A 13,363-nucleotide genomic window follows, 5' to 3' on the forward strand; every position below is an offset into this window, starting at 1 on the left:
CTGGAGGAGGAAAGAGCAACCCACTCCAGTATTCTTGCCTGGGAAATCCCATGGACAGAGGAGCCCGGCGGGCTACAGTCCATGAGATCACGAAGAGTTGGACTCAACTGAGCAACTGAACAAACAAACAACCCCTCTTTGCTTGAGAACAAATTCCAGCTGGATCAAAAACAAAACTCGAACATTCCCATACCCTTGGCTGATGCCCTGGTTCAGGCCTCGTGTCCACGCCTGGGCCTGGGTGACAGCTCTCAGCAGGCTCCATGGGGCCAGAATGTCCCTCCTCTAATGCTAGCGTCTCACAGTGGAGAGCATTTAACCCTCTTACCCGGTCGCAGAAAGAGCCTCATCTGTGAGCGCCGGAAGCGACGGCACGGTGCCTGGTCACTCAGCACGTGACCTTAGCTAGTCTTCACAGCTACCCCAGGAAGGCATGCACAGGGGCTGGCACCTCCTGGCGGCTCACCAACTGGCTGCATGAATGACTAAATGAACGAATGCATTTTCTTTCTGCACACAAGACAGCTGAGGCTCAGAGAGGGTAAGTGCCTTGCCCAAGGTCACAGAGCCTCTCTGTGGCAGAGACGACTGAGTTTCTAGAGTACTCCTGTCACACACCAGGCTGCCTCCAGGCTGCCTGCCAGTTTCTGAGGCCTTTAGTTGGCTTGTTTTTTGGCCACACCCTGCAGCATGCAAAACTTCCCCAGCGAGGCATCAAACCTGAGCCCTCAAGTGCAGATTCATAACCACTGCACTGCCAGGGAAGTCCTCTAAGGCCTTTTGTTAACCAGTCCCTCTCTCGTCTCTTTCAGTCTTCAAACCCTCCAGCAGGAACGCCCCTCAGATGCCCAGAACTGACTCCAAGGCCTCACCTGTGTGGTCACAATTACCTGAGCATTCTTCTCTTCTCCACCCCGCTCCTGGGGCCGGGCATGGCCCACCTTCTCTAAGGGACTTCTGACCACGCCCTCCCCCAGCTGTCGGCTGGCTTGCCCTAGAACTCCTATTGCCCTTCCAGTCATTCCAAATCCATCTAAGCATTTGTAACCATTTGGCAATATCCCATGCACAGAGGAGCCTGGTGGGCTACAGTCCATGGGGTCCCAAAGCAGCAGACACAACTTTGTGACTAAACATGTAAACACCTAAACAATGGGGAAAAAAAGCCCTAGAACAAAAGTCTGTCTTTGTAGAATGTCTGTATTTGTCTGTGTAGAGTGTCTTTCTACACAGACACTCATAAGAAAAGAGATGGAACTGCAAATCTGCCCACGATGTGGCTGACAGCAGGCCTCGCCTTCACGGATGACTGGTATATCCATATTTGTTGTTGTTTAGCTGCTGAGTGGTGGTGACTTTTTTCAATCCCATGGACTGTAGCCCACCAAACTCCTCTGCCCACAGGATTTCCCGGGCAAAAATGCCATTCCCTTCTCCAGGGGATCTTCCCGACCCAGGGATTGAATCCGTGTCTCCCACATCGGCAGGGGATTCTTTACTGCTGAGCCACCAGGGAGGCCCATGTCCATGTTACTCAGACACAAAAGGAATGGAATTCCAACACATGCTATAACATGAGGGAACCTTGAAAACATTTATCTACGTGAAAGAAGCCGGACACAAAAAGTCACACATTGTGTGATCCCACTTATACGAGGCGCCTGGAGGAGTCAACTGGGAGACAGAAAACAGTCTGGCAGTTTCCAGGGGCTGAAAGAGGAGGACGGGGGAGGTGGTGTTTAGCGGGTGCGGAGGTTTCATTGGGGATGATGAACAATTTTGGGGTGGTGACAACTGCACAACATCGTGAATGCATTTAATGCCACAAATGGTTTGAAAATGGTTATTTATCATGCTATACATATATATCTCTTACTACCATAAAAAAGGAAAGAGGTTGACAGGCACTGTGAAAGGTCGAGAAGACAGTAGCACTCACCCAAGTGATCCTCCGATCTCTGTTCAGCCACACACCTGGAAGGAAGCAGAGAGATGTGGACTCAGCACCGCCAGTTGCAAGTGGAGGAGGGTGGAGACACAGCTCGGTTCTCCAGGGACCCTGGGTCCTTGAAGCCAGGGCTCATCGCTTCAGTCTGGGCCCGCAGGGACCACCCTGAGCATCCTCTCGGGCTTCCTCAGAGCAGAGCTTGCCCATAGCTACCCTGCCATGGACTGGAGTGGCCCAGGCAGGTGCCTCCGGGCCATCCTGGAGGGAGCACAGAGTGATGGTGGTGGTGGGAACAACTACCCACCTGGCATCACAATCTCATCTCTGGGAGCCCTGAAATGTTCACTGGGATCTTTATGTTCCAGGAAGTACCAAAAAGCTAAGAAGAACATCATCACTTGTTGGAGAGAAATTGAGCCAAAAAAGAAAGGTTGTGTGTCCGGGGAGGCCTGGGTGGTCCCAGCTCCACCTAGGTTCTCTGCCACGGTCCCTACGGGGGCCACCTATCCCGTGTGGCTCAGACGGCAAAGAATCTGTCTGCAGTGCGGAAGGCCCGGGTTCGATCCCTGGGTGGGGAAGAGTCCCCAGAGAAGGAAATGGCAACCCACTCCATTATTCTTGCCTGGAGAATCCCATGGATGGAGGAGCCTGATGGGCTACAGTCCACGGGGTCGCAGAGTCTGACACGACTGAGCAACTAAGCACAGCACAGCACAGCGACATATGACCCAGCAATTCCCGCCTGGGCAGTGTCCCCTCAAGAAAGGGCTGCAGGAGTCAGGATGGCAGCCGCCATCAGCTCATGTAGCCAAACACTGCCAGCTATTCCGTCACCAGTGCCCATGTCCCTGGCCTAGGAGACTCTCCAAGACCAGTAGGAATTAAATCAACAGCTGGAAAGAAAGAAGTGGAAGAACCCGAAAAGAGAAAGACAATTGCTGAAGAAAAGCACGAGGGATGCGTTCAGAAAAAGAACCCATTTTTTACAGTGGGGATTCTTATCCAGAACCAGCCTTTTATAACCCAATTCCATGGAAACCAATTCCTATGCCCCCTCCTAAAGAAGTGAAGGATCTCTCAGGAAAGAAGGCTAAGAGGCCGTGATGAGCCGGCCACACGGGTCATCCTCTCTGGTAGGGCATAAAGCTAGAAGCAATCTTTGCCTTGGAACTCTGTGCAGAATACAAAGATAATAGATGTGGGAAATTACATGGTTTCACCTGGAACTATTTAATTTTAAAATCAGAAATTTTTTTTTTTTTTTACTGCTCAGTTATTAGTAGGGCAACATTTTGATGGATCATTGATAAGTTCAAGTTTTTGCATTTGTATACTGAGTCTTTAGAGTTAATTGAGGACTCTAAAAATGAAAACATTTTCATTTGTATAAATGCTTCAAGGTTCATCTTGGCATGTTGTTCGGCAAGATAAGTGACTGAATATCTAACAAGCTTATATTAAAACTACCCTCTAATACCAATAAAACCAACAGTTTTCCCTGCATTCATACTTAAAAAAAAAAAAGAAAGAGCTGCAGGGTGTCAGGGAGGGTACAGAATCTCAGAGCCTGGAGGCAGCCTGATCTGAGTAGTGTAGGACCTGAGTAGGGGAGAGAATGCGTGACATGGGTCACCCCACAGACGTGCTGCCTGAGAGAAGCAAGGCTGTTCCCTCCTTCGCACGCGCCTTTGCACAAACACCATGCTCCCAGCCAGGCCTCCGGGACCTTCCTTCACACCCGACCTCCCTGCACAGATGACTTCTTTCTCTCCATTCTCCCCAGAAATTTCTAATGCCTTCTGTCATCTACCCTCTGTGCTTCTTTCCTCTACTAGGTCACAGCTTCCACGAGGACATGGAGATTTGGTCTCTTTTTTGTCCACAGCTGATTTTTAAAAAGTCTTTTTGCCTGCGCTGGGTCTTCGTTGCTGCACTTGACTTTCTCTGGTTGCGGGGGCTGCTCCCGCTGTGGTGTGGGCTTCTCACTGCCGTGGCTTCTCTTGATGAGGAGCACAGGCTCACGGGCTCAGCTGCCCCTCGCCAAGTGGAGTCTACCAGGATCAGGGATGGAACCCATGTCTCCTGATGGGCAGGCGGATTCTTAACCACTGGCCCACCAAGGCAGTCCCATAGCTAATTGTTGGTAGGGGTTCTTAGGCATTCGTGACTCAAAATACTTAGAAGGAGCATGTAATTGGAAGACTCTCTGGTCACTGCGCTACTAGATCACTGCTGTCTGATGCAACCCCGGCCAAGGCCTCTGGGCCGCCTTCGTCTCCGGCCACGACCTTCCTGCACAGATGACTGGCTCCGCAGGACTAGAGCTGACCCCTGGGTCTCCTGGCCTCCAGGCTCACTGCTCTCCTCCCTCCTCCAAGCCTGAGCTTCTGCTGCTCAGAGGATGTGAAAAGACTTAAAAGGGGGGGTTTATCTTGGGGGTGGGGTGACCCCCAAGGTACTGAGGACCCCACAGTGCTGTTTTCTCTGCCCTGAGGCCCCGCCCCGCCCTGAGGCCGTCCTCCGTCTCTTCCAAGCCTCGCCTCCAGCTGACACCCACCCCGCCTGGACACTCCCGCACCTGTCTGCTTTTCTGCTTGCCTCTCCTGTGACAGTGACCTTTGTGAGGGCAGGAACGGTGTTTCTCAGACTGGTGGGCCACAGCAGATGTCACTTAAATAAGAAGTCCAAGCACCAGGTCCAAAAGCAAGTGGCCCTGGTGCTCCTGGTCATGAAAGAGACTGGTGCATGGTGTTTTCTCAGTTAGATTCCAATCCCACAGTCACCACGTGCCAACAGCCATGAGCAGGGCTTTGGGCCAATTCACCTCATTTAATTCCCTCAACAACCACACAAAGGCAGACGCCAGCATCTGTTTTACTGGGAAGGAACCAGGGAGGGTTGAGGTTGAGGTCGGCCTGGCGGCTGGGACCCCTCAGGCTGGCCCAGCCCCTGACTTGTGAGGGATGCCTCCTCCAAGGGTTTAGAAATCCCCGGAAAGTTGCATGAAATGTACATTTTATAAGAAAATAGTTTTGAAGGCAGGGGATGTTATGAGAACCCTAGACTCCCCCCTTTCTTGCAACAGCCGATAGTTCGAGACTGTGCCATGGTGATATAATACAACATATTTTTGAGTCCTGCTCTTTGGCTCCTGGCCAGAGCTCCTAAAAACTGTCCCTTCCTAAAGCGGTGGAAATGCTAGGGGCATCTTTTGTCCTAACAGTTGGTCTCTGACACAGAACTCCTAAATTCCTTGGGATTTCCTGGGCAGTAGGAATGTCTTTTGTTCAAATGGGGTGATCCTGGGTGGTTCTTGGATGGCTCTAGGATGGGGGTTGGTCACCAGGAAGATCGAGCCATGATTAGGAGCTTGGAACTTTCAGCTCCACCCTGGTCCTTTGGGGAAAAGAGAGGGACTAGAGGCTGAATTGGGAGAAGGAAACGGCAACCCACTCCAGTATTCTTGTCTAGAGAATTCCACGGACAGAAGAGCCTGGTGGGCTGCTGTCCCTGGGGTCACACAGAGTTGGACACGACTGAAGCGACTTAGCATGCCTGCATGCATTGGAGAAGGAAATGGCAACCTACTCCAGTGTTCTTGCTGGGAGAATCCCAGGGACAGGGGAGCCTGGTGGGCTGCCATCTATGGGGTCGCACAGAGTCGGACACGACTGAAGCAACTTAGCAGCAGCAGCAGCATGCCTATGGGGTAAAGCCCATAGAAATCTCTGCATTTGCAGAGCTTGCGGGAGGTGTTGGGAAGGTGGCACACCACTCCCTTTCTCTGCTGGGACCTGCCAAGCTCATGGACTCAAACACCCACAGGAGCTGGGCAGAGCGGGCGCCGCACCCACCGGCACATGGAGGGGTCTCCGTCCACCTGCTGTTGCCTATGGGGAAGGTGTCGCCAGCTCTTTGCGTTTTTCAAAAGAAAACCTCCCTGATGGTCCAGCGGCTAACACTCTGTGCTTCCAACCCCGGGGGGCCCAGGTTTGATCCTCGGTTGGGAAACTACATCCCACACTCCACAGCTAAGAGTTCACAGGCCACAACCGAGACCTGGCACAGCCAAACAAACGAACAAAAAGAAAGTGGAACTCTCCATTTTCACACAGTCTTTCTATTCTAAATACAAGCCATCTATTCAAAATTCCCCTCAGGTCAAATTTTTGTGTTTCAAGTGCACAAGTCAAAACAAATCAGGCTTGCAGCCCCAGGGCAGCCCAGCTCGTGACTGAGTCAGAGCTGCAGCGGCCGGGTGCTGACATGGGACTGTCCGTGGTCACGAAAACCACCCGGATCAGGACTCTCCCCACCTCACGCCAACAACTGAGCTTGTTTCTAGACAGCCTGGGCCAGGGCTGTGACAGGAACACGGATAAGAGGCAGATAAAATCGGAGCTGACCTCCCTCCTCACCCTGCTTGCTGCCTCCTGCTTTTCCCAGAAGCCCAATCAAGCTCCTGCCTCAAGCCTTTCCTGGAGGTTTCCCTGCATCCCTGAAGGGTTCAGAGGTCACCTTCTCCACGAGGTAAACCCAGGCCCTTCTATTGAAGAGAGCAAAGGACAAGCTCGGCCCCAACTCTGGCCTCCCTTACTCGATGTTTTTTTATTTTTTTCTAGAGCGCTCTCATCTCAGACTCTGGGAAGACTTGGGGAGAAAGACGGCGCCACACATGGGCCAAGGAACGCCTGAGGCCACCAGAAGCCAGAAGAGAGGCTCGGACGGCCTGTCACAGCCCTGCCAACACTCTGATCTTGACTTCTGGCCTCACACTGTGAGAATAAATGTCTGCTGTGTAGGCTGCCCCGTTTGTGCGGCTTTGTATTGGCAGCCCTAGGAAAGAAACACACATCCTGGGGGGTTGGGTTGGATGATGGGGGTGTGGCCTGCTCCAGAATGCAGTGGGGGGCTGTCAGGGGGTCGGGACTCAGGAGGAGCCTGGAACATCAGTTCCCCGGGGTCACCCTGTCTGGTTGGGTCTGGGAGGCTGCTTGGTCTGCTTTGGGGTTAACCCCGGGCCTCAAAGGGCCCCAGTAGCACAGAGGGGCTTGTCCCGACACAGCCATCCAGCCGCCTGCCCACTGCCCAGGACGCCTCTCTCCTCTGCTCTCACCCCGTGACACCTGGCTCAGCGTCCGCTCACCGTCTCACATGACCCCGGGCTGCCCTAATCGGCTTCCCCAGCCTCTGTCAGGCACCCGCCAGGCACCCTGTCTTATTCCAGATTAGCCCACTTCTGCCTCGGGGCCCCTCCAGTCTGCCATTAGGGGAGCCGGAGCCCATAGGCCTCTGCACTCCACCTCCCTTCTCCATTATGGATTTGCAGGGAGGGGCAGATATGGCGACTAAGACAAGAACAGGTTGCCAAACCACTCAGGGATATTCCCCTTGACCTAATGGTGGGTTGGCAACTTCTGAGAAAAACTACAGCACAGCAGGCACTTCCCTGGTGGTCTAGTGGTTAAGGCACCGCACTTCCACTGCAGGGGGCCCAGGTTCTATTCCTGGTTGGCGAGCTAAGACCCCACATACCTCACCAAGTGGCCAAAAAGAAAAAAAAAATTACAGCGCAGCAGACCTTTGGCTTCTCTTGAGCAGCTAGAAATTCTGGCCACCCAAGTCCCCACATGATGACCACTGGGGGCTGCCCTGCTGTCTCCATTCAAGGTCCCTATCACTTCCCAAGGCCCCACCTCCAGCAGCTGGGGTAATTCCACAACTCCTTGAGGCCCCCGCTCCCCGGCCCCGCCCCACCCGAGGACACTTGGACTTTGGACTCTAGCCTCATTTAGTTCTTCATAAACTGAAGTCACCTGGGAAGGTCTAGGAGTCTGACAGCAGGAAGAGCTTGCCCACGCTCTCTGAGCTCCTCAGGGAGTCACTGCCAGCGAGGGCACTTGTGGATGGGGCCCCCCGGGGTTGTGCCAGCCAGGTGTCGTCTCTGGCTCACCACCCTCGGGGCTGGGCACAGAGCAGACTCTGGGTGAAGGTTTTCTGATTGAATATATTGGGAAATAACACGCAGAAAACACAGGCCTGATGCTGCCCTGAAACCAAGGTGCCACCAACTCAACTTCTCCATTCTGAAAAACATCTTCAAAGTCCCCTGCCCCGTGGGGGTCCTCTAAGCCTTGCCTCGGACACTGGGCGCCCAGCACACAGGGTTGGCAGACCAGGGCAGCGTTGTGCCTCAACAATGAGCCCCCAAACCCCTGACCAAGTTTCCCACAGGATGTGACTTTCTGGAATGTGCAGCAGCCGTCTGACCTAGCATAAGCTGCTTGGCCCATCTGAGCCTCCATTTCTCCTGCTTTAAATGGGACGAGCATAGGGCAGTGGGCATGGCAACCCACTCCAATATTCTTGCCTGGAGACAGAGGAGCCTGGCGGGCTACAGTCCACGGGGTCGCAAAGAGTCAGACACGACTGAAGCAACTTAGCACGCATAAGTCAGTAGGAGCATTAAAGGAGGTACTTTTGCAAAGTGCTTAGAATCACGCCTGGTCCAGAGCAAGCAGCAGTAAAGCTTAGCCACTGCCATTCCTCAGAAAGGACAGTGCCCATAAGCAAAGGCCTTGGACAGCGAGCCCCTTACCCGTGGCCACCTGTGTGGTTCCTCTCTGCAGGAGATGCTTCCCGCACTCCTCGCCTGCGTGGCTGTTCTTTTTCAGTAACCTGGGGAAGAGGGGGCACTGGGTGGCTGGGGCGGGGCGGGGCGGGGTCCCAGGTTGAAAGGAGAGGAAGGTGCGGGAAGGCCACCCGCCAAGGACACGCGCCTGCACCAGTGGGGATGTTTGCCTCAGTGCTGTGAGTGTGCGTGTGTCTGTGTGTGGGGGGGTACTGGGCGTGGCAGAGAGCTTGTGGAGGGGTGGGGCAAAGGGCACAGCTACAGGGTGGGGTGAATGAGGGCAGACAAAGTCCCAGCCAGGGTGGCTAAGGAGCGCCAGTGAGCACACAGAGAAGCAGGCGTGCTGCAGATGTGGGACTAGGAGATGGAGCTTCCTCCAGGCCCCAGAGACTTCCCCCCTCGGTGGTCCATAACTTCCCCAGATCTCTGACTCCCACCGGTCCCACCTGCCACTCACCTCTGCAGCATCTCTCCCGGGCTGACCACCTGCTCGGGCTTCCTGGAGGCCTCCACTTGCAGCACGTGCTCTATGGCCCTCCGCTTGTAGGTCAGCAAGTTGTCCATCTCCTAAAGGCCCATGGGTTCTGCTGGGCGGGCGGGGACCCAGTTCCTCGCCCAGCCGCACCCTCCACTCAGCGGCACACCCTCTTAGCCCGAGAATACTCTGAACCCGAGAGAGGCAGGGCGCAGGATCAGCCCCTGCCAGTTAGCCCTGTGACCTGAAGCAAGTTGTCCACCTCGGTCACAGCCACCCAGCCCAGCCTGCAGCCCGGGAAAGCTGGAGGGGTCAGGCTGAAGACGGAGGGGAAGGGAGAGCTCTGTTAACTGCCAAGTGCTTTGCAAAGGTGCACTATTAGGGTCCAACTGAACGGCAAGTTCATCTGTTCTAATTGACACTCTCACACTACATGGTGGAGAGGAACTTGCGGAGGGGGTACAACCTAACTCCAGTGCACCCATTTCCAGCCCAGCTCACTCTCAGCACAGCCTGGCCTCGTCCAAGGCCTACTGCCTGGAGCAGCAATGGGAAGTGACACCTCCATCCACCCCGGCAGGAGCAAAGAGTCACCAGAAACTCCCAAGGAAGCCCCCTGGGGCACGGTGTTTGTCAGCTCAGTGGGTGAAACCAACAAGGACTCCAGAGTGGTGGTTACCACAATCTCGGAGATCCTACTGTAACCCACGAGCTCTCCACTCACGCAATGCACTTATTGAGTGCTTACTGTGTGCCAGTACTGGGTGTGTGGTGGTAAAGAGACAGCTGTGGTTCCTGCCCTTACAGAATCTGTGGACATCTTATGGACAAGAAAACTGAAACTGATAAAGGAGCTGTGTGAGGCTAAGCCCTCGGGAACAGGAAGACTCCCGTCAGAGCTGGAGGGTGCCTCCACATCATCTAGTCCAGGGGACCCCAATATTCCTGGTACCAGGGACCAGTTTCGTGGAAGACAATTTTTCCTTGGACCAGGGTGGGGGAGGGAGATGGTGTCAGAATGAGTCAAACGCTTTACACTTACTGTGTACTTTATGTCTATTATTATTACAGCAGCTCCACCTCAGATCATCTGGCATTAGGTCCCAGAGGCTTCAGACCCCTGCCCTAGTCCAACCTCCTCATTGTACAGGTGAGGAAACTGAGGCCCAGAGAGGCAAACTGACCTGCCCGGAGTCACACAGCAGGGAAAATGGCAGAGCCAGGACTCAGATATAGAGACAGCCCTGGTGGTCGTCACTGGTGGTGCTGGTGAGAGGGGTCAACACTTTGCCCACCAGTCCCTACTCAGGCCTCCTGTGTGCAGTTGTGTGGTGCGTGTACACTGTGAGGGCACTTGAGTGCAGGTGGGCCTGCCCAACTGTGCACCCCTAGGGCCTCCTCAGCCCACTGCTCCTCCCCTCTCCCATCCCTGCCTGGCCTTCTGCAGACTCCAGGCCACAAGCAGGGCCTCCAAGGATGACACAGGCCCGTGACCCTGTTCACTGCCCAGTCCGAGGGAATATGTAGCACAATCCTGCCCTCAGGGGCGGCGGGGGTGGGGAACCCTGAGCCCTCTTGTCCAGCGTCTGCCACCTCCTCCCGCTTCCCTGGTATCTGCCAAGGCGGGCAGGGCTGAGGACACTATCTGGGACCCGGGTACCCCAGTGACACCATGTGCACAAGCCCCGTCCTTACGTTTGTGTCCAGGACAAATGGTAAGGACTCCAGCAAGATGAGTTTATCCACCATCTCGGGGAAGATACAGGAAAACTATGATGCGACACCGAAGAAAGGAAGCATGAAGAGGAGAGGAAGGAGAAGGACTCAGACTGTCCCCTGGGGACACTGGCGTTCAGGTGGGGACAGGGTACTGACCACTAGGCCACCAGGAATCTCTTATCCTTTCAGGGCACCTTTCTCTCCCCTCCTCCCCACAGTCCACACCCAGCATTGACCCCGGTGATGGCTGGATTCTCCAGGGTTCTCTGTGACAGAGGGGATGGGCAGTGGAAACACTTAACTCCATCAGGAATGTCCTCACAATAGTGATCATCATGGGTCCTTCCAAAGGAAGCTGGCACAAGCCACTAATGCACTGCCTGCTCCTACTCTTTACCCCTTCCTGCTCCTACTCTCCCCATCCCACCGGGAGGAGGGGCCAGAGGTGGTCACTGCAAAGCCATCTACTCACCATTCCACCCACAGCACCACCTGGGGGGACAAAAGAGTATTTGGCGGATATTCCCCAGCTCTCCAAGTCCTACCAAGACTCCTTCCCAGAGGTGGACCTACCACCAGCCAGGCCCCCCAGCTCCTGTCTCCCACCAGCAGGCGGGGCTCTGCATTCACCATCAAACTTGAGGCTCCCTCTCTGGGGCCACGCGGCCCCTACATCGGACCTGACTCTGTTTCCCTTCTCAAATCAGGAGACAATGGCCATCCATGGGGCCACCTGTCCCTTAGGGGGTTGCCTGAGGCCACTGGGCATGGTGCCCACGGGTCAGTGTCTAACGAACTCCTTTATATCTCCTTGCAGTTCCCAGGAGTGCAGGGAACCTGTGTACTAGTCCTCTCCCTCTCAGCCCCACAGCTTGAGACCAGCGCACTCACCAAAACTGTGGCCCAGGAGGGAAAACCGGTTCCATTTCAGGGCTGAAAAGACATGGAGCCAGGTCGGGGTGGGCCCAGTCTCCCCCACCTGCCCTCGGCCCCGCAGTCCCTGTGCCCTGGGATGCTCCACTCAGGAAACACCCTGAAAGGGCCCCCAGGGGCACTGAGGGGTTGGAACTCATGGGAAGAAGCGAGCTTTCTCCAGCTTGCACAAAGTCACCCATGAGTTGCTGGCAGAATTAGGGCCAGACCCCAAGGCACTCTCAGGCCAGCGTTGCTTCCTGGCCATCACACCCCATTCACAGAGCACCTCCCCAGTTCCCTACACCACCCCACCCCCGACCCCCACAGACAAACACACAGGCTGTGTCTCTTGCTCACCTGCCGCGACTCTCCGGACCTCACTCACAAAGTTTTGATAGTGATACGGGAAACCTGGGCTGTAGTGGGATGAGAGTCCATGACCCCCGAAGTCCATGGCAACATAATTAAAGTCTGAGACAGAGGGAGAGGGTGGGAGGGGGCATCCAGGTCAGCCATCTCCCCCACTCCTGATTCTCCTACAGACCCGCTGCCTTACCCCATGGCTTCCCTTCAGCCCCCAGGCCCACCTTTTGGGAGAAGAGGGATGAGTCTGTCAAAGGAGTTGGCATTGTCCAGCCACCCGTGAAGGCAGAGAACAGGGGCGGCTTGATGGGAGCCCCAGGCTTTGGCTGCAATGTGGCCCCAGGGAACAGCGAGCTTCAGCTCTGAGATGAGACCTGAAATAAAGAGCCTGATGTGAGTGTGTGGCTACCTGGAGGACGGAGAGGTAAGCTGGGTCCACTGGGTGAGGAAAAACCTTGGGAGGGCTTCACAGTAGAATTTTGTAGAATAAGTTGGGGGTGGGGGTTAGCTAGGCCTGGGCTCTGTAACTTACGGCTGTGCGACCTGGAGTAAGTTACTAAAACCTCTTGACCCAGTTTTCTTTACTGTAAAACTGGAGTAAACAGAGTAATAAGCAATGGCCAAGGTTTTCTAAGCCTTCGCGGAGGGCGCGATGGGGTGGCCCATCTCCCCACATCTTCACAGTAAGTTGGAACACTCTCGCCCTCCCTTCCCAAACCCAGAAGCTGAGGCACAGGAAGTGCAGTCCATGCCCTAGGTCACACAGGGGCAATCAGGTGGAGCTTGGATTCAGCGCGGGCGGCGCGACCCCAGGCCCCTTGCCCTGACCCCCGGGGCACCGGCCCGCTCAGGTCCGGCTGCCTCCTATAGGGCTGACCTTTGCACCCGCAGGCGCTCCTGGCCAGGCCTGAGACACGCGTGCCCCCAGAGCCCCCGCGAATTTGCTTCTCTAACTTGGGGCTCCCGGAATCCTGAGAGACCACGTGCGACCCATTCTCGGGGCCCCACCCTCGCGCCGGTGGGACTGGGCCTGCTCTGCAGGCTGCAGACAAGGACGTGCTACCGCCGGGAGGGCGGCATGCCCACCCCGCTTCCGCGGTCCCAAGCAGGTGGGTGGCCTCGCCCATCCCACTCCGGTCTAGGGAGCCCGGGACTGCGGAGCCTCACCCATCGTTTGCGTCCCTAGGTCGCACGGAGGCCGTCACTCCAGCTAAGTCTCCCCGCGTGCGACAGACACCGGCGTTCTGGCTCCGGCTCCTAGGGAGCCGGCCCCGCCCCAACCCGCCCCGCCCCGCCCCGCCCCGCCCCGCCC

At 55.5% G+C, this 13,363-nt stretch overlaps 1 protein-coding gene across 2 annotated transcripts in view; it reads right to left on the reverse strand.

Annotated features, from left to right (window-relative positions):
* Positions 1-13,303, reverse strand: part of SERHL2 (serine hydrolase-like 2) — a 21,093-nt gene extending 7,790 nt beyond the window's left edge. Inside the window, exons 1-9 of one of the 2 annotated variants that reach the window (XM_010843651.1) lie at positions 13,219-13,303; positions 12,276-12,425; positions 12,046-12,159; positions 11,665-11,706; positions 11,246-11,265; positions 10,750-10,824; positions 9,037-9,146; positions 8,547-8,626; positions 1,940-1,974 (exon numbers count right to left, since the gene is read on the reverse strand). In XM_010843651.1, the coding sequence (XP_010841953.1) occupies positions 1,940-1,974; positions 8,547-8,626; positions 9,037-9,146; positions 10,750-10,824; positions 11,246-11,265; positions 11,665-11,706; positions 12,046-12,159; positions 12,276-12,425; positions 13,219-13,222 (630 nt within the window). In that variant the 5' untranslated portion in view covers positions 13,223-13,303. The remainder of the gene's footprint in view (positions 1-1,939; positions 1,975-8,546; positions 8,627-9,036; positions 9,147-10,749; positions 10,825-11,245; positions 11,266-11,664; positions 11,707-12,045; positions 12,160-12,275; positions 12,426-13,218) is intronic. The other variant, XM_010843652.1, reaches the window with a different exon arrangement.
* Positions 13,304-13,363: the final 60 nt, after the last annotated feature.

This window comes from Bison bison, unplaced genomic scaffold (genome assembly GCF_000754665.1).
Source record: "Bison bison bison isolate TAMUID 2011002044 unplaced genomic scaffold, Bison_UMD1.0 scf7180017864184, whole genome shotgun sequence".
Taxonomy (NCBI): Eukaryota; Metazoa; Chordata; class Mammalia; order Artiodactyla; family Bovidae; genus Bison; species Bison bison.